The 19,157-nt window shown below is 39.5% G+C and overlaps 2 protein-coding genes across 5 annotated transcripts; one reads left to right on the top strand and one right to left on the bottom strand.

Moving 5' to 3' along the window:
- Window positions 1-1,166: 1,166 nt before the first annotated feature.
- On the top strand, window positions 1,167-6,076 carry ybx1 (Y box binding protein 1). Of its 4 annotated transcripts, none has more exons than XM_042003300.1 (8): window positions 1,167-1,434; window positions 3,242-3,305; window positions 3,579-3,612; window positions 3,706-3,795; window positions 3,915-4,196; window positions 4,564-4,649; window positions 4,980-5,263; window positions 5,732-6,076. In XM_042003300.1, the coding sequence occupies exons 1-7, from the start codon at window positions 1,329-1,331 to the stop codon at window positions 5,215-5,217; spliced, it is 900 nt and encodes a 299-aa protein (XP_041859234.1). In that variant the 5' UTR covers window positions 1,167-1,328; the 3' UTR covers window positions 5,218-5,263; window positions 5,732-6,076. The 4 variants fall into 4 exon arrangements, with proteins under 4 accessions (XP_041859234.1, XP_041859233.1, XP_041859232.1 ...); XM_042003299.1 differs by having other exon boundaries at window positions 4,564-4,661; XM_042003298.1 differs by having other exon boundaries at window positions 3,915-4,259.
- arhgef16 (Rho guanine nucleotide exchange factor (GEF) 16) lies at window positions 6,070-18,466 on the bottom strand. The gene is made up of 15 exons (XM_042003296.1): window positions 18,287-18,466; window positions 17,150-17,772; window positions 16,654-16,699; window positions 15,516-15,679; window positions 15,193-15,249; window positions 12,421-12,581; window positions 11,116-11,268; window positions 10,896-11,025; window positions 9,710-9,784; window positions 9,510-9,602; window positions 9,170-9,321; window positions 8,148-8,333; window positions 7,730-7,800; window positions 7,094-7,195; window positions 6,070-6,970 (listed from the first exon to the last, which is right to left on the bottom strand). Exons 2-15 carry the CDS (start codon window positions 17,720-17,722, stop codon window positions 6,831-6,833), a joined length of 2,103 nt encoding a protein of 700 aa, XP_041859230.1. The 5' UTR covers window positions 17,723-17,772; window positions 18,287-18,466; the 3' UTR covers window positions 6,070-6,830.
- Window positions 18,467-19,157: the final 691 nt, after the last annotated feature.

The following is a 19,157-nucleotide window of genomic DNA, read 5'->3' as shown; positions in this document are numbered from 1 at the left end:
TTTTTTTTTTCTTCAAAAAGGGGTTCTCTCCATGGGAAGGCCTTCTGGGGTTTATTTTTGTGTGTGGGAGTGAGAAGCTCGGTCGTTAACAGCAAGCTCTTCACACATCGGCCAGTGCTCATAAACGGTGCCAATGGAGCATTAACATGACAATAGAGCAGGGGGAGCTGGGGTGGAGTTGTCTCGCTCTCAGTCTGGGTTTGTCTACTTTGTGTTAGTGGAAGTGGACTTTCTGAATTCACACAAAATGACCGTAGGACTCAATCACAATTTAGTTTTTGTGTACGCATAAAATGATAATTTCGTAGAAACTGTACACAGAGCAGGACTGAAATAATCTCTACCAAAAGATTACAAGATTCAATCACATATGGTCAGTGTATTAACTGTTTATACATTTTTGTTTCACTGGGGTGAAATCAACCTTTGGATAACCTTTTATCTTGGACAACATAATACAAAGTGTGGTAGTACCACATCTCAATAATAGTCACTTTCATTGTTTAATTCACACATTTTGTGTTTTAATGTTTCAGAATACGGTATTACTGGTGATTTTTTTAGAGTGCCACCATAAGAACCTCCAGCTGCAGTTGTAAAAAGTGTCAAAATGACTAAAAGATTGTCATATTCAGGAACAAATATTAAGGGTTTCCCTTTCTTCTTTTAAACTGGTCATTTGTCACTGAAAAAAAAGTTCTACGGTGCTGCATTTATTGAGTGTGGCTCTCCCCACACTCAAATGCAGCACATGTGGCATGTCACCAATGTGTGTGTTAATGTATGACAATTCTGTTAAAATGTATCAAATTTAACACGAAATTGGTCAGACACCAATACGAAAGCTAGCCGTTTGTGTCAGTATGTAAAACTAATCTAAGTTTAGTGTCATGTTCAAGTAAAACCCCTTTAACTTGACTTTCTGGAAGACACGTTCAAAAGGGTCAAGCTTATCTGTCTGGTTTGACTGGCTTTGACATCACTACAGGGCGGTGAAAATAGACAGGTACAATCTCTTTGACCAATCATTTCAGCAAACGCTTCGATCCAACGAGATTGGCCGTTGTCTGAACCAATTAGAAGTCGATTTCATCTACATTTCAGATTCCAGCCAATTGGCATGTGAGTAGGGCGGACCTTCCAACAGGAACATTCCCCGGCACTGTTACTCATTCTGCCCAGTTCGATCGGCAACGGGAGCGGAAAGAGGAAAGCTGAGAGCCCGAAGGCAGTAGCCCCCACCACCGCCGGCCCAGGTTACCATCTAGCACCGGGAAAAATAGCAGAGAGCCGCCGCCGGCAGAAGCCATTACCAACCAGTAGTAACCATGAGCAGCGAGGCCGAGACACAACAACCGCCGCAGCCTGCTGCCGATGCGGAAAGCCCATCCAGCCCGGCAGCCGCAGCTTCCGCGGGGGATAAGAAGGTCATCGGTAAGACTGTTGAAGCTAGTTAAGCTAACTATATAGCTACATGTTTTGTGTTAAAGTAGGGCGATGCGCCAAAGTGGTGGTTGCTCTTTCCACTAATCCGACCCGTGGCTGAATTGACTGTAAAGTAAAACAATATGATGATGTCGCTCATTGTAAGCATTTCTGAATTTGAAAGAATAAAATAAATACACATTACGTGAACTTTCACATTAGTCGGTTTTAGGTAATCTTTGGGATTGTATTTTTAATTGAATGGTTCAATAAAATATTGTGTTTTACTTAAACTTATAATAATTAGTTAAGTAGCCAAACCGTAGTCCTAATATTAATGCTAACTGGCGATATCGAATAAAAAAAAAATCCATTTGGCGGAAGGCTAATGTCATCCTAAAGCCCGACCGGTATACTTAATTAAAGATAGTTTTAAATTTTTCATTACTTTAACCTGTTTATTAAATTTTAATTTCGAAATAGATCGTGTGAGTATTCAAATAAAGCACGGATTTCAGCCTGTGCATTTTCTCTGTTCATCGGCCTCCTCACGTCAAATATCCGCTAGAGATACCTTTGAATCCAACCGTCCGTCACATGGAGAATCGTTAGAGTTAAATCTAGCCCTTATCGGGACCAGTATGTTTACATTCCCACCATAGTCTTTAAAATATAGGGGTTGACCCTGAACGGTTGGAACCTCAACGGTAACTGTTAGTAGCGTGGCAGCCTGAAAAGCGCACAGTCTCATTTCTTACCTACAACTTAACTGGCTACAAACGTTAGCTGCTTACTATCCCTTTGTTCGCAGGGAAGAACCTGATTCCATGTTTGAGTATTTTGTTCTAAATAGTCGGAACACACACATTTGTCCGGTCCAGTCGGGCAAACTATTCTATTTAATATCGATTCTCAACCTCCCTGGTTACACATGTCATTGGTTGTCTAGTTTTGGTCGAATTTCTGGGCTGTTACTGTGGCCTAGATTCTTAACGATTGCTCTTCGATAGCTACCGAAGCCATATTAGCCTAGCCAGCTAACTGTAGCTATTTACATGGCTGAAAGGGCCACCCAAAATGTCCGCCGTGTGGTGGCGATTTTATGTTGCCACTTGACTGTTATTAATGACGAAGACAGAATAACTAGTGCTCGTTTTCGTCTCACTTCGAAAACATTTAAATTTCACAGTAGATACTGTCTGGCGTGTTATGTTCATTTGCGTCTACTGGCTCCACTCCAACCACATGGTTCTCATACTCGGAGCTACATAGCTAAGCTAACAGGCGAGGGGAGGCTGCTGCTTGCTAAAGTATCCGGGTGCGACTCTACCACGTGTGAAAGCTCACGTCCTGAGCTTTACGTCAGAAAATGGGGCAGTAGGTCTGTAGTATTGCAACATCAGAAACGCATGAGGCTTCCTCAGCGTACTCCCTGCTTCCGTCTATGACATGCATATCACAGTTCTGCGAGACAATCTGGAACCATGAGGAGGATAGTGTTGAATCCATAAATCCGCCCTAAGTAGTGTGTTCTCTTGCTCATTATGGTTCATGTCTCACACCGGGAGCAGCTGGCACTAGGCACTCCTAAGCATCAGCATCTATAATAAGAGTGACAGTTGGAAGTTAAATATAACTTCAACATAATGTGTGGCCATGGCTAGTTTTCATGATGTTTTATTTAATTACTTTGTTAGTCATCTTTTGATGTTTAAAACTGTTCACCTATTGGTAGAAAACAGGAGTTATATTAAGTGTTGCACTGAAATTACTTAATTTGTTTAGTTTATTTAATTAAGTGTATGTCTCATTTCAGCAACAAAAGTCTTGGGTACAGTCAAATGGTTCAACGTCAGGAATGGATATGGTTTTATCAATAGGTAAGTGAACCTTTTGCTGTTTTTGCTTCATAGAGACTCTTGATATAATTTGTGTGGGCGTGAGTAAAGAAAGAACATTCTCAATCCTATTATGGTTATGCTTTGGTTACAGAGCTGACCAGATTAATTTTTCTTCTGCTCTCCATACTGTTGAAACGGCAGTACTTAATTAATCCTTGCACTTGCCAGCTTATTTGCAATCTGTTTGTAGAGGCGGTGTTACATTGAACGGCTCAGCAAGATATTAACTTAAAACTGTTCTTCCTTGTTTAGGAATGATACAAAAGAGGACGTTTTTGTACACCAGGTAAGTTGATAGTAGTGTTATATTCTTGTTTAAAAAACAAAAACAAATATCTCTGATTAAGAAGTTTAACATCTGATTTATTGATGATTTCAGACAGCCATAAAAAAGAACAACCCGAGAAAATATCTTCGCAGTGTTGGAGATGGAGAAACTGTGGAGTTTGATGTAGTCGAAGGAGAGAAGGTCAGTGTGGATTTTATTCACATATTCTTTTCCTTGTTTTGTTTAGTACCTTCTAAAGAAAATATCTTGTGTATTTTCTGTCATGGCTGTCAGTTGCAATAAATAATTTCTGTGCATAGGGAGCAGAAGCAGCAAATGTCACTGGCCCAGGAGGCGTTGCAGTCCAGGGAAGTAAGTATGCCGCTGACAGGAACCGCTACAGGCGTTACCCCCGGAGGAGGGGCCCTCCCCGTGGAGGAGACTATCCAGAGAACTATCCAAGCGATGGAGAAGGCGAGCCTGGCAGTGGAGGACGTGACAAAGGAGGCAGAGAGGGGGGAGACAGCGCCCCTGAAGGAGACTCGCAGCAACAACAGCGCAGACCCACGTACCCTGGAAGACGGCGCTACCCGCCATACTTTGTACGTAGACGCTACGGCCGCCGGCCCCCGTACACCAACGCACCACGCGGAGAGATGACTGAGGTATGCTGTCAGAGGGCTACTATCCTGAAGCAGAAACCCAGTTGTCCTATGACAAAGTCAGGGCACTTGATCATGTCATACTTGCCTCTTAACCCTCTCCTCTCTTACACTCACGTGGTTGTGATCAACAAATCTTGGTGTATCGGGGGTCTTACCAGTATGATGCAAATGGACTCAAATAGACCCCATCTACTCAGCTTTGTAGAAACACTCAATCTACTAGACAATAAATCTCCCAGTTTCATTACAACTGTTGACACTTAAAGAACCTATGCCTGCTATTGTTTAATCTGTTTACTTTCAGGGAGGTGAGGGTGACGAGAGCCAGGGAGGTCCAGACCAGGGGAACAAACCAGTGAGGCAGAACTACTACAGAGACTTCCGACCAAGGTTCAGACCAAGGTTTGCATGTTTGCTTCATTGATGGAGGGCAGCAATAATTGGTAGAGTGAAGTGTTGGTTTCTTTTGATCAGTTTTGGGGCCACGTGTGACACTAGCAAAAGTGCCACACATTTGGCCAGAGAAGCTCTCCTTTTATTGCAGCCAAACCTCAAATAGCAGCAGTATGTCAGCATTTGCAAAAAAATTTGTTTGTTTTATCTACAATTCTTGTTATTTTAAAGTGGCATCTTGTCCATATGATTGTGTTCTATGCATTATTTTTCTACTTAATAGTTCAACCAGTAGCTTAAATCTTCCTTATTGCCTGTTTACTCTAGAGGTCCACCCCGTCCCAGACCAGTGCGGGATGGTGAGGAGGACAAGGAGAACCAAGGCGGCGAAAGTGGTCAGAATCAACAGCCACGCCAGCGGCGCTATCGTCGTAACTACAACTACCGCCGCAGACGCCAACAGACTGGTGGCAAACCTGGCCAGGACAACAAGGAGGCCAAGACGGGTGACCCATCTGCAGAGAAAACGTCCGCTCCCGAGGCCCAGCAGGGTGGGGCTGAGTAGGAAACAACATGCCCACCGGCACCTACCATCTTTTACCATCGTCCGGGTAAGTCTGAAGTCTGTGCTTTCAGTTTCACAATCAGTGACTGACCACAGTGAAAAACATTTTTGTCATTGTTCTCCAGAGGGGTTTTGTAGCTGTCTAGCTTATCAATGGACCACCCCCTCCACAAAAGCTGATGCTCATGTGAAGCCACTTTTTTTTCTTTTTTTTTTTTTATAATTTATTTTCTTTCTGAGAGGAGGGAGATCACCAGTGGGTGTTCCAACGAAAGAGGTCATTCAGTGGATTTGATAAAGCAAACTGTCAGGCACCATAAAGTCCTCTCCCTTTTGGCTGGCTTTCATATGAGCAACAACTTTTGGATGCTTTTCTGCTATCTGGTAGTAATGCACATTTTCAGGCATGTCATTATGCAGAGTGCCAAATAAGAAACCCCTAATGGTTATAACATTGAATGAATGTACAACATACAGATGAACTGTTGGCTAAAATGCCTTTACTCTTTTACAGTTTTTTTTTCTGTCAACAAGAAGAAACATCAAGATCTGAGCAATAAAAATTTGACTTGACGATCGTCACAAGCTTGCACCATGTGTTTGACCAGATTACCACCAATGGCCTGCAGAATCTATGCAGACTTGTTTTTTTTTCCCATTATTTTTATGTGACAGCTACAATGTTTTGGGGAAACAACAAATGTTTTTCTAAACCTGTCCTAAGTTTTTACACCAAATCGTTTTTAAAGATAAAATTGAATTTGATATCTGGTCAGTTTGACATTTTTAAATAACTTTTTATGTATTCAAAACATTTTAACAAAATGCAAGCTCAAATAAAACTCAAGAAACCAGAAAACTTGTCTGTAGTGGTGGTTTTTATTTGATTCAAGTATACAGGCCATCAAAGCATCAGATTTCAAGCTTATAGATTGAAGGTTTGTCTACACATATAGAAAACAAAGGTATACTTTCTAAACTGCATCTACTTAAGTCTTCATGATTTGTCATGCAAGAAATGTAACAAGTATTTGGCAATAGGCCCCATCTTGAGGTTTGATTGCAAGCAGATGCAGGACGTTTTATTCGTAAAATACTCAGCTTTTCAGTGTACATACTACTAGAGTTGACTTTGGCATGCCCAAATTTTGAGACTAAAGATCCATTTTACAATGCAGGAAAAACATTACATTTATACAGGAACATCAGAACTAAGTTGCATGAGTAAAAAGGTCCACTGGGTTAGGAATGCTGCTTTTCTAAATGTGCAGCATATATTCGACGCACACTCAGGGTGAACACAAAGCTTTAATAGATGGCTCTGCAGCAAGTTTTTTTAAATTTAAAAATAATTCGGTCTGAACAATGTACAAAAAACTAAATGAAGCAGAAACCTCATGGCTACATTTTCTAGAAACATGACACATGGTCTGTTAAGGCTGTTGTGAAGTTTGTCCAGTGCTGACTTAAAAAAAAAAAAAACTTATGGTAATTATTTTCCTATCTGATTCAATAGCAACTGTCTGGAAAAACCTGAATATGGAGTGCTAATCTACTAGTGTGTGCATTTTGTCCACTCTAGCAAATCTTGACATGGTATGCCCACTGGCCATTCAAACATTTGTCTCTTTGCGCAACCGCTTCATACGTTGTACATTGTCCTCCATGGCAGTGGGGTTGGTAATCTCTGTGGCACAGTTTGCAGGAAACCAGCCCTTTTCTCCGTCCCGCATTCTCTCCCCATAGCACCATGCTAGGAAGAACACGGGAAAATGAATTAAAACAGTTGTCTGCTTTAATGTGAAATTTAGAGGGTGACAAGTGTCAAGCACAATGTGATGCTTCTTATTTAGTGATGGAGCCATGTAGAACTCACCTTCCTCTTTTTGCAGGACGATGACAAGCTCAGCCTGTCGCAGGCCAAGTTCATCTGGCTCCTTTGGCATGTAGGCTTTGGTGGCCTCATACTGCGGTAGATCTAAAACATTGATGCATTGAATTGTTTATATAACTAAAATTTATGTCTGGTAAGTGGTCTTTAATAGGTATCCGTTTAGATTGTTAAAAACAAAAACCATGTTCCACATAAGCCTTTGTTGGTTCTTTGCTTTAATGTCAGAATCTGATCTAAGACATTTTATTTTATTAAGGTTAAGGGCCTAAAATTAAACAGACGTAAAACCCTTCCAGCAACTTTTAACCCTTTTTGTCTACGTTAAGTTGTAGAACATGAAAACATTCACACAGTAACGAAAATATACTGTAACGGTCACATCAAAATCTTTAAAGCTGTGGCATCAGAGTGTAAGACTTTAATTAAACAGATTCATTTAAAAGAAAACGTATCTCATGTCTGTTCAAAAGTCATTTAGCCATCTGATCCAGTTTTAACAAATAACTGCAAATGATAGCACATAATTACTTTCCAGAGAAATCTTTCATGAAGTCCTTGAAAAGGATGGCCACACTTACATTTAGAATTTCTCCATGTAATTAAAGCATGCAGACCTACCATCTCTGTAAGTCAATACACCCGTCTGCTTGTTCTCTGTCAGAGCGATTATCCAGCGTGCACGGTCCACCCTTGGCAAAAAAAAAGAATCAGAGGTTTATACAATGAAGTCTGTTTTTGTAAAACATGGCAGCAGGTTGCAGTTAAGACGTTGTCAGCAGAGGGAGCCAAACACATAATGGCCCATTTTCAGAGTGTATGTGTGGGTGGCAATGTGAATTAATTGCATCTATAACTAGATATTCAAAAGATTAAGCCTGTAGTTGTATTTATTTCTGTTCAGTTCTGTGACAGATTGATAGAAGTCATAAGTGGATGGAGTTCCAGATGTGTTTTCAAATGTCAACTCCCATCTCTGGTACATTAAGTGAATATTGGAGCTATAAAAACATTAGATGGGGGCTTAGGGCAGCAGTACCTGGAGTCAGCTACTAAGGAGATTCGCTCTGATCTCCCCTCGCTGTTCCTGCTCATCTTCAGTTTGAAGGAAAGGTTGCTGGAGTTGGTTTTGGCAGATGGAGACATCTGTACATCTGTTTCCTCCCCGACTTCCACTTCCACATTCTCCAGAGTAGCATAGTCCAGCACCACAAAGCTCTCCTCACTGGACAGACAGAAAATCATGACTTTATTATGTTCAGTCACTGGCTGCAGCATGTAGGGACGGAATCAGTAATACTCTGACTAAACATATATATATACACACATAAAAAATAGTTAAACTATATTCCTTGGATAACTGCTTTTAAAGCATCTAATATTTTATCACCTGATGCCGAGGGACTAGGTCACAATGTTGACTGTGGAAGCACTAAAATGACTCCAATGTTGTAGGCAACTCCTTCTCTGAGCTGACATTGTTTGCTTTCTCCCTAATTCAAAACAGACAGCTGTACCCAGCCGAGCTGACTAGCTTAATGCAAGATTGAAGAATCTCAAGTATGCACACACCACATCCATCCTCTCTCCTTGCTGTCCCTTTTCCATCCACTTCTCATGCTCCCTGCCAGCAGCTGGATCCACTTAGTTTCAGACCCCTTTTATTTTATTCACCTAAAAAGTCACCTAAAAATGACCACATTACTTTAATACACCATAAGTGACATCATCCACTATTCTTCAACAGCTGATGCCCAAACAGGTTTGCTCTTTAGTCTTACATGTGATTTCATTTGCTCAGACTCTAAATTGTGCATTTTGATTGGATGTGTTGGAGAATATTTGCTTATATTTTCACAAGCTATTATAAAACAAAGTCAGTGAAGTCTCTTGGAAAACATGTGCAGCTACCAGCTCCCTTTTTAAGATCACTAAAGCATTTTGTGACATAGCAACATCAGTTTGCCCCATTCATTAAAAACACATTTTCATCTTTATCAACAAAATGTTATTCAACTTAAGTGAAAAATATAAATAAACAAGCTGTGCATGTGAACTCACGTTTTCTTCTTAGTGACAATCAGTACATCATTAAAGAGAAACAGGTAGTAGCTTCTGGTGCTGAAAGCCCTCCATATGCTGAGCTCCTCAGTGGAGATGGCGAGCTCACCCCGCTTCTTCAACCAGCGTGATGATGACACCAGTGGGAAAGGCTGTGAGAACACATGGTTAGCCAAGAAAACCAAGAAGTCCTTCTCTGTACCAGACTGGCTCTATCATTACAGGCGTAAAATCATTTCAAAGCTTTGTCCATGTAGATTTATGCTTCCTGCCGTTCATACAACATAACAACCTAATCTAACCCTGAATGCGTCTCTGCAGAAACATGCTCAGTTCGTACCTTGATTTTTCCAAACTCCATCTGCTTCTGGATAGTATACATCTGCTCTGTCCTCTCCATCCGCCTTGCTCCATCATTGCAGCTAGTGACCAACTGTCAAGGTGATAATTGTAGCAGTTACAACTAAACAATCACAGAAACACAGACACGTGACTTTTGAGTGTTTTCAAAGCATTTATTTGAGTTGTCAACATCTATACCTTGCTCATAGCTTGCAGGGCCCACAAAGCAGCAAAGTACTCCGCTGTCTGAGGTTTCGTTTTTTGGCAGATTGTCTGAAGACAAAAAGGGGAAAAAGTTAAAATATTACTTTCTTCTGTTGGCAAATGACCTTCATCTCATTTTCATTATTAATGGCTACAACTGGAGAACATTGTGAGATAATGTGAGAAGTTTACACTTAAACATAAGCCATAGGTAAAAAATGGATCAGTTATTTTAAGGCCCGACCATTTTCAAATGTCAAAGCAATACATATTCAATGACTCAAAAATGATTAGCCCACTCAGGCCTCATATGAACAATCCACAGCTTGTGGCTTCTCTGAACAGCTGCCTATCATTAGGACTGGCAGTTAAAGGCCACGTTAAAGAAGAAAACTTTCAGAAAACTGCTAGTTGGCAGTACCTGGTAACTGTGCTGCCATTCAACTAAACTAAAGACAGACATATAGACAGAGGTCCTTTATCCCCAACTGCACCCTGGTTGCTGAAAAATGGCCCACTACTCGTAGTGTAATTTGCATATGATACACTAACAATTTCCCAATTGGGATTAATGAAGTATCAATTATAATCATCTCATAAAATATGTAAACTAAAAGATGATGTAAAAAAGATGGCTTCTACAATAGGATAATGATCTGAAGAGGCCAAAACTGACCATTAAAACTAAGCACATGCAGACTTATAAATCTCTGGAGGTAGAAGGCATTTACAGGGTAAATAGATGGATATTTCAGCATTTAATGCGGTAATATTTGCCAATGTTGATATCACTAAATACTGACTATGGCAGATGGCAACAGCCAAAATGACAATAGTTAAAACTTTTAAAATAGTTCAACTTTTTTCCTTGTCTGTTATATTGCTTAAAATATACAAGAAATGTCTCAACTTGATGTCTTTTGGAGATTACGTAAAGCTTTGTTCACATTCCAGTTCATAGTAACAGATACTATAACCACACCAGTGTATCTACCTCACACAGACATGTTCAGGTAATTTCAGGAAATATGTGTATAATATATATATATATATATATATATATATATATATATATATATATATATATATATATATATATATATATATATATATATATATTTATATATATATTTATATATTTGAGAGCATGTTCATTTATGAGGGTAAACATTAAACTAACATCCAGCAGCAGTGGCAGCCTGGTTACTCTCTGCATGGGTAGGATGAGGAAGGAAAGCATGGGGAGGCCTCCACACTCAGAACTAGTCTCGATTTGCTTCAGAGTATCTCTGAATGCCGTATTATTGTTCCTAAGAGACACAAAAAGAGAAAAGTTCAGCGCATTCTGTCGTGTTACAGGAGTCACACAAGAGCTTGTTTTAGTTTGTTCTGCCACTCACAGCAGCCTCTGAAGCGTCCTTTGTTGGAAGGTTTCATTGGAGCAGTAGACAATGTAGGGTTCAAAGTGATGGGCAGCATGGTTCTGAATTATGTCGCTGATGTCTCGGATTACTGGGTTTTCATTGTGACGTTGTTCCAGGTCCTTAAAAAAACTGAAAATCCAACAAATCAGTGATGCAACCGGTATACACACAGCTCAGCGTGTTGGGGCTAAAATGAATTATAACATCTAAGTAAAAATGTTACAAGTTCACTTACACCACATAGAGATGAGCGTATGAGGGTTTTCCCCTTGTAGCTGGTTGCATCAGAGGGATGTACAACAATCAAATCCTTACGCTAAATTTAGAATACTTTATTTGTATTACAATGTATTTACACAATGATGCTGCAGATAAACTAAAGTCACCTTTGTTATTGCATAATTTTGTAACTATTAAAAATTATTTGTCAGCCATTGTGCCTTTATACAGAATTAATGTAACATTTTTTTTCACTACAACATCCACATAGTCCCTTTGTGCCAAATCATAAAAGCCTTTCCATTTTTAGCACATCAGTAAAGGCAGGTTTCGGCCTTTTCTTTTTAAACATAAAGTTGTAAAATGATACCTAAAACAAAACAGCCCCACCCAGGAAGAAACTAAATGGCAAATTCACATACAGATGCTGTGAGTTGACCAGACTTGTCAAACAGAATCTCCCCTGACAGATCCTATTTTACTCTCTCAGAATCAAAGAGGGAAACTTGCTTCTTCTGTTGCTGATAAAACTTGATCTATTAAGTTAAAAGCAGCACACAAAGGCAGTTCTCAAAAATATTACCATCTTAAAGCCCGGGAATACCACTCTGAGCAGCTAGGCAGCAGAACCAGTTTAGCTTGCGTGTCTAAACTTGTTAACCTGCCTGCAGGATACTAAGAACATGCTAGGGGAAAATACTCAACCTAAAACTTTAAACAAACTTACTCTCCCTGAGACCATGTTTCAGTGGGAATTCAAAGTGATACCATGACATAAAAACACACAATATGCGGTTCTACTGAAAAAGCACAACAATTCTTGTATGAAGATACTATTATTCTGCTTCTTTCTCTCTGATAAGATCCTTTTTTACTCAAACCTGCTGGTATTTTTAAAAGATTCTGACACACATGCACAAGTTAGATGCTTAACAGAAAACAAAATGATAGGCAATTAATACCTTTCATTAAAAAAAAACTTTTATTATGATGATAATGAAATAAATAATTTTATCAGCGTATCAAAATAAAAAAAGTGTTAGAGAAAGGTATTGTGCTGACCGTTGGCTAATGTTGTGGATGACAGAGATGTTGGAGAAGAGGTGGTGGTGCTCTGTGGTCGTCATGGTTTTCCTTAGTGCATCGCTGTTCTTGAAGTGATGTACCAGGATGCCCAAGCTGTGCAGGTATGAATGCTCTGAGGTGATGATCTCAAAAATGGCCTGTTAAAGAATCACATATAAAATGTAAATGGACTGTACTTATATAGCACTTTTTTTAGTCACATGTTGACCACGCAAAGCACGTTGGCACTACATATCACATTCAAGCACACACTCAAACAGCACTTCTCAGATTTTATACTGTGCTTTTCTCCTTTCTTACACAATCATACCCCAATAGACACATCGGGGGAGCAGCATGGGGTTCAGTGTCTTGCACGTTGACATGTAGCCAGGGGAAGCCTGGAATTGATCCACCAACTTTCCATTTGGTAGAGGACTACTCTTCCTCCTGAGTTACAGCCTCCCCGATTGAGTGTAAAGGTGCAAACAAAACAAAACAAAACTAAAACTAAATAAAACACATTGTGGTTGTATAGGGTCCTATTGCATTTTGCCTTCCACAGAACCTGCTGACACCCCTCTTTACCTTCAACTTCAACCCCACTTTGTTTTTCCCCTATTTGTTTTTTTCTTTTATTATAATCTTGGAATTAGAATGAACTGTTTCTCGCCCTATGTAATGAAACTACTCAAAATACTTCAAATTGGTAAAGTGGAAATAAAAAACACAAATAAAATCGTAAAAATCAAAATAAAAACTAAAAAGTGGTACATATATATGTATTCCCCCTGTTGATATGAGGCCCTTAAAGAAGTTCTGGTGCTGGTAATAATCACTTTCTGAAGTCATATAATGAATTAAATTAGGTCTACCTGCATGAAACTAAGTGTGAAAGACCTAAACAGGTCAGTTGTGGGGAAAAAAAAAAAAAAAAAAAAAATCCCACAGACCATCACTGAATCCACCATCACATAATTTAAAGAATATGGTGCCACAAAAAAAACTGCCTTGAAAAGTTTGTCCACTAAAGGTAACAGACAGCATTGTGCTTGGGGCTCATCTTTCTGACAATGAGCCAAAGCTAAAACAGCACTTCTGTGATTTAAGGGGAAACAAATGTTTTAGAATGGCCAAGTCAAAAACCGGACCTCAATCTAACTGAGAACCAGTGATTTAACGATTTCTGAATACCAGCAGAACCAGTCCCACTTGAAGGAGCTGGGGTGCTACTGTTTTGTTTGCGTGCTTATTTATTTATTTATTTATTTGTCTCACCCATTCATACCATTATCTATTGGTCCATTATGTTACTGGTTGTAATGAAAAAGGGGTTGAATACTTTTGCAAGCCACTGTACCTTATCCATGTAGGCTTGTAGGCTGACAGGGAACCTCCATGACACACCAAACGTCTTTACTTACTCTCCACTTCTTACTTCCCAAATGTGGGCTTTTGCTGTCATAATCTTTCTGTTTTCCTGTCCCATAACATGCATCCCTAGCTATGACAGAAATCAGGTGAGAGTCACATGGTGGTGACACACCTTCTACAATCTTTATTCCAATAAAGGTGAAGTGTCTCAGAGAAGACCAAAGTGCATGGACTGAGCTGAATCAAGTATACCACACAAAACAACAGTATTTATAGCATTCAGCTTTAGTATCATATCTGCAGGAAGTTGCCAATCTGGAGCCCACTGCTTTAATACTAAAACTAAATCCATGAGGGGTCTAAAGGTACAAAAATGTAAAATAAGCACCTGCTCAGGGGACTGCCAATGTATGATTACACTGGCAGGGTGTGGCTTTATTCAGCAACAGGAGCACACACAGGGTAGACCTTTGGTATTGACACAACATTTGACATCTTAGACTTCTGGTGAGGTCACATTACAAAAGAAAGATTAGCAAACAGAGTATTGACATAATGTAACCCTATCTGTGATTAAGAGTGATTTTAGAAGGATTTTGGAATTAAATAAAAAAACAGGAAAGACAAATTTAAGGTGTGTATGGTTCAAAAGAATGAACAAATATAGAAATGATAGTGGCTGAGTTATAATTTTGTGGACTTTTCTATACTTAACTCATACTTGGTACTAACATTTAAACTATTTTAGGCTTTCAAGCGTTAATGTGACCTTCATCCCTTTTTTTTTTTTTATAGAAATAGCTGCTTGAAAAATCTTTTGACTTTAGGAAAGTGCAATACCACATCACTAACCAATGTTAGTTGAGTTAAACACAGGGATGGGTTTTATTTTCCCTGTTTCTATTGTAGCCCCACAATGCAAAACATTTTTCATTCCCCACAGAAATATAAGTGCCATTGGGTTTAGTCCAGTTCATGCCTTCATCTGGACTTTAATAATGGGCTTTTCATACTGCAATTTGTGTTGCATCAGTCTGCTTTGTTATGTCGTACACATGCATTAGGAGCAATAACAGAGTCTGGACTTGTTTTTGGCTGAACAATAGGAAAAAGTCTAAAACAAGAACATAATAATGATCTGTGTATCCTTGTGGGTATACTCTCTTATTGATGAAAATAAATGTGTGGATGAAAGGCACATCTCCTGAACAGTCTCTCCACAAAAAAAGGCTTTGCATGCACATAGAACTGGAGTCTGCAGAGCATGCAGCCCATGCTAACACATGCAGACATCCACTGAGGGGTCAGCATGTAGCATCGCATGAATTTCCCCTCAGTGTGCAGAAAGTCCCCATTAGAAATGTTAAATATGGAAATATATAGACACACGCTTACCTCTTGTCTCTTTCTCTCTTGAGGCGTGATTTCTGTTAAAATATCAGTGTCCTTCACCTTTGCAAGACAAAATAAAAATAAATGACTAAATAGCAAAAACCAAAGTTAAGACTACACTATTTTTCTGTGTATTTCAGCGCAATACTTCTGCAAAATCAGTAACATTTGCATAGATACAGCAAGTAGAACAAGTCAAGCAACTGTTTACCCTTTAAAGAATGAAAGTAAAAGCGAGATGCAACAACACATAATCTGAGTGCAAACAGAGAGCTGTGATAAGAGCTTGATTTGCATGGTACTGTCATTCCATTTAAAAGGTTTACCTGTGGCAGCTGGCTCCAGGTGAGCTGTGCTGGTCTGTAGCTCTTCACTACAATGCCCTGTTCCTCCTCGGGAGGCTCCACCACCACAAAGTCTTCCAGTAGCTCATCCTGGTTGGTGGAGTGAAGCCCACGCTCACGCATCTCCTGGTAGAGGCATGGTGTAGCTGAGGATGGCAAAAACATCAACAAACCCTGAAGTTTCACTTCACATAGAAAACTATACTTCAAAATCCCACATGTACGACAGCAGGGGTGAACTTACTAGTTTTCTAAACAAAGAATTTACACTTTTAGAAGATTTAGAAGATTATATTAAGGTGATGATAATGTGAGTAAAAGGTAATAAGTTTGTAATCATGTTAAACATGCAGATAAAATCTGATGTAACTTAGCAGGACTGTTTCTGGAGGAGGAGTTGTGTAGATTTTGAGCAGCTGCTCCAGACAGATAACAGCTTTATGAAAACCCTGAAGTTTCACTTCACATAGAAAACTATACTGCAAAATCCCACATGTACGACAGCAGGGGTGAACTTACTAGTTTTCTAAACACAGAATTTACACTTTTAGAAGATTTAGAAGATTATATTAAGGTGACGATAATGTGAGTAAAAAGTTATAAGTTTGTTATCATGTTAAACATGCAGATAAAATCTGATGTAACTTAGCAGGACTGTTTCCGGAGGAGGAGTTGTGTAGATTTTGAGCAGCTGCTCCAGACATATAACAGCTTTATGAGACACTTCTTTAAATCAACCCCCTTTTAAATAGTAACAAAAAAAAAAAAAAAAAAAAAAAACTTTTAAAAACAAGTAAAAAATTAAAGCTGGTGTCAGTGTCTGAGAGTATAGCACAAGTGTCAGCAATCCACCGGTAATTGTCATGCTGAAAGCGTTCAGAGCTACTTCTTTCCTGTTGGACCTGTTGCCTCAAGCTCTTTTCCAAGAAATGGCATAGAAATTGTTCCATCCACATATCAAATCCAGCTTGCACTAAACATTTTCATTATATACAAAATCTGTGACATTCAAGTCCTTTGCGATCTTATTTTGAAAATGTAAAATGTCATGATTTCCCAACTCTCTGTAGTCATGTAGCCAAATTTAGCCAAGGGTACAAAGTGACACGAGTAAACATACCATTTTTGAATGAACCACGCTGGTTCTTCTTTCTTCCAAGTGTGCGCTAGAGAGGAGACAACAGAAAGCATTAGTTTCTTTGTTTTTTTTTTTTTAAGTGTACCTTTTTAATTATAGTCTTAAACATACTATGTATATATAAAAACCCTAGCCTATTAATTTTTGTACATCAGTCTGGAAGGCAGGAAATAGCGATGGAAACATGTCATCATCCTCATGACTAAAGGAGAATTTCAACATTGGTCATCGGCAGCACGCTGGCTGTGACTGATAAAATAAGAAAACTGATTCAAAAGTCAAGGAATGGTACATTACCTCTTTCATTTCTCAACAATTAAAAACAACGGTAGATTACAGGGAAACGCTGCTTCTGATATACACCTGTTATTATATATTTATAAGCTAACAACTGAAAGATAACTGTAAAGAAAACTATCTGTTAAGGCTTTTTAATTTATTATAACCAGTAAGTATACCGGTAGAGTACTGCACGTACCTTGCGACCAGGAGCGGGAGCTGGACCAGGACTAATTTCTTTCTCCTCATTAACAGGTTTCAGTGTGGTGGGAGCTGTTTGCTCTGCTGTGATAGCTTCAATGTCAATGCTAGTCACTGCTGCTCTGTACGACTTGTTCCTGCGGTTCCTCCTCAAAGCAAAGCCATCTCCATCACTGTCATAATCCTCCCAAGACACATCTGGTCCCTGGGTTGAGTGTCGGCTGTGGTTCCTACTGGTGGATTTCTCTAGTCCCACTGGAAACGTCACCACTGTGGTGTGGTGGCGGTTTTTAGGCCTGCTTGTTATTGCTAAATTCTTTGGGATGAGTTGATGTGTGCCAACCTTCAGTGCTGCAGGACTCTTTGTACTCAAAACCACCTGCTGAGGTACAACAATCCGATCCACTGTATCTTCCTGTAGTGTCGATGTTTCAGACTGGGGTTTCTGCAAGGTTTCTGGTTGGCAGCAGTTATCACCTGGCTCGTGAATATGGAGTTCTGTGGAGAATTGATTCTCAAAAATTAGAGGAGCCTGGTTGGCCTCACAGCTGTCTGATTTGCTTTGGGACATGGTGTCCTCCAGCAGTGATACTGTATCCCTCTCCTGAGCTCCTTCAATACCTACAGCATTCAGAAAAAATCTTATGAGGAGAGGAATAAAGCACAATCCATAAACTCCTATCAAGAGACTTAACCTATGACTCATTTCTCACTCCTACCCTGCACTTGCCCACATAACACACAGAAAGGCCTGCTACAGCAAATTTGCACCAAAGAAACTACAATTAAACAAATTCAGTTTTTCTGATGAGTGCCTGATTTGCTGTGGGAAGAGCTGACAAATTACCACATAATTCTGCAGATAGCCCAACTCTAAACATGTTTTCATAGGCTTAAAATCACGTTCATGACAGTAAATCAGCGTTGAGCACTTTAACGCTGTACTAACCACACAGTAAGTAAACAACTGGCTTGATATGACTTTCTTGTCCGTCTAATCGCAGTCTTGAGTTTACAATAACTATGCAGCCTGAAAGACGGATTAGAGTGGGAGAAAAATGTCTGCCTGACATTCCCATGGGTCATAACTACCTTAGCTGACACGCAGTTCCAACTCCGAGTCCATCAAGCTTACCTGAGAAAGGAGCGCCTCCAACAGCAGCCGTGTTAATCAGCGGGTTTGTCCGTCGGTTCTGGTCGAGCTGCAGTCTGACGGTGAAAAGGTGCGGCCGCAGTACTGCTCCGTCTCACTGTCACACATTTCTCTCGCACTTCCTCCTCTGTTTGCAGGGCGCCCATTAAGCTGAGCTGCTGACGTCACAACAGGTGAGCGCCAATCAATCATCGATGGTGACAGAAGTGACAGTTTAGAGCAAATAAGACCCACAGGAAGTCCCTTCGCGAGGATAAACACCTAAAAACTCATGCATGCCAACCGTTTCATGCAAGTTGAACTCCACCTGTTTTCACTTAATTACAAGTATCTGTCAAAGTTTAAGTTGAGCTCAGTTATAAAACTATTGTAAATACACGAGAAAACGTTTTGGTCATTTATTGTTTTTTTAAAAAAATATTTTCAAACAAATCTTTCTGTACTTGTTTTAGCTGTTAAGCAAAAATCGACTCTCTGCCTCTATCTGGTGGTCATTGTGAGGCATTAATTCATTCTCCATCTTAACTTTATTCTTCTAAAAGTCAAAATTAAATGTACATTTCCTACCAATCTGGCACAAATGAAGAAACGGACTAAGCAAACACACCACATAAATGCTACTTAAATTTTATTTAAATTGTCTCTGCAATTTTTTTTTCTTCTTACCTTGATAGCCAAGTTAATTATTGTTGCCGCTCAAGCCTTTTTTCTTGTCTTTTATTGTGGGGGAATCCATATACCAGAAAAAAATCAAAATATAATAGCCATTTATCTTTTTATCAACAGGGCGGGTAAGATTTGCAAGTTAGTTAAAATTATTTTATTTTACACATACTTTTGCTTGCAAATCAGA

Source organism: Melanotaenia boesemani, chromosome 13 (genome assembly GCF_017639745.1).
Source record: "Melanotaenia boesemani isolate fMelBoe1 chromosome 13, fMelBoe1.pri, whole genome shotgun sequence".
Lineage (NCBI taxonomy): Eukaryota > Metazoa > Chordata > Actinopteri > Atheriniformes > Melanotaeniidae > Melanotaenia > Melanotaenia boesemani.
The sequence above is the reverse complement of the archived record's forward strand: the minus strand, read 5'-3'. Positions and strand labels throughout refer to the sequence as shown.

What these genes read in the sequence shown, in the direction of transcription:
- ybx1 (XM_042003297.1), top strand. Translation starts at nt 1,329, where the DNA reads ATGAGCAGCGAGGCCGAGACACAACAACCGCCGCAGCCTGCTGCCGAT. An exon ending in AGGACGTTTTTGTACACCAG is followed by an intron (nt 3,613 to 3,705) that starts GTAAGTTGATAG and finishes TGATGATTTCAG; the next exon opens with ACAGCCATAAAAAAGAACAA. An exon ending in CACGCGGAGAGATGACTGAG is followed by an intron (nt 4,260 to 4,563) that starts GTATGCTGTCAG and finishes GTTTACTTTCAG; the next exon opens with GGAGGTGAGGGTGACGAGAG.
- arhgef16 (XM_042003296.1), bottom strand. Translation starts at nt 17,722, where the DNA reads ATGTCCCAAAGCAAATCAGACAGCTGTGAGGCCAACCAGGCTCCTCTA. An exon ending in CCTGGAGCCAGCTGCCACAG is followed by an intron (nt 15,250 to 15,515) that starts GTAAACCTTTTA and finishes TGTCTTGCAAAG; the next exon opens with GTGAAGGACACTGATATTTT. An exon ending in TCCTTAGTAGCTGACTCCAG is followed by an intron (nt 7,801 to 8,147) that starts GTACTGCTGCCC and finishes TTTTTTGCCAAG; the next exon opens with GGTGGACCGTGCACGCTGGA.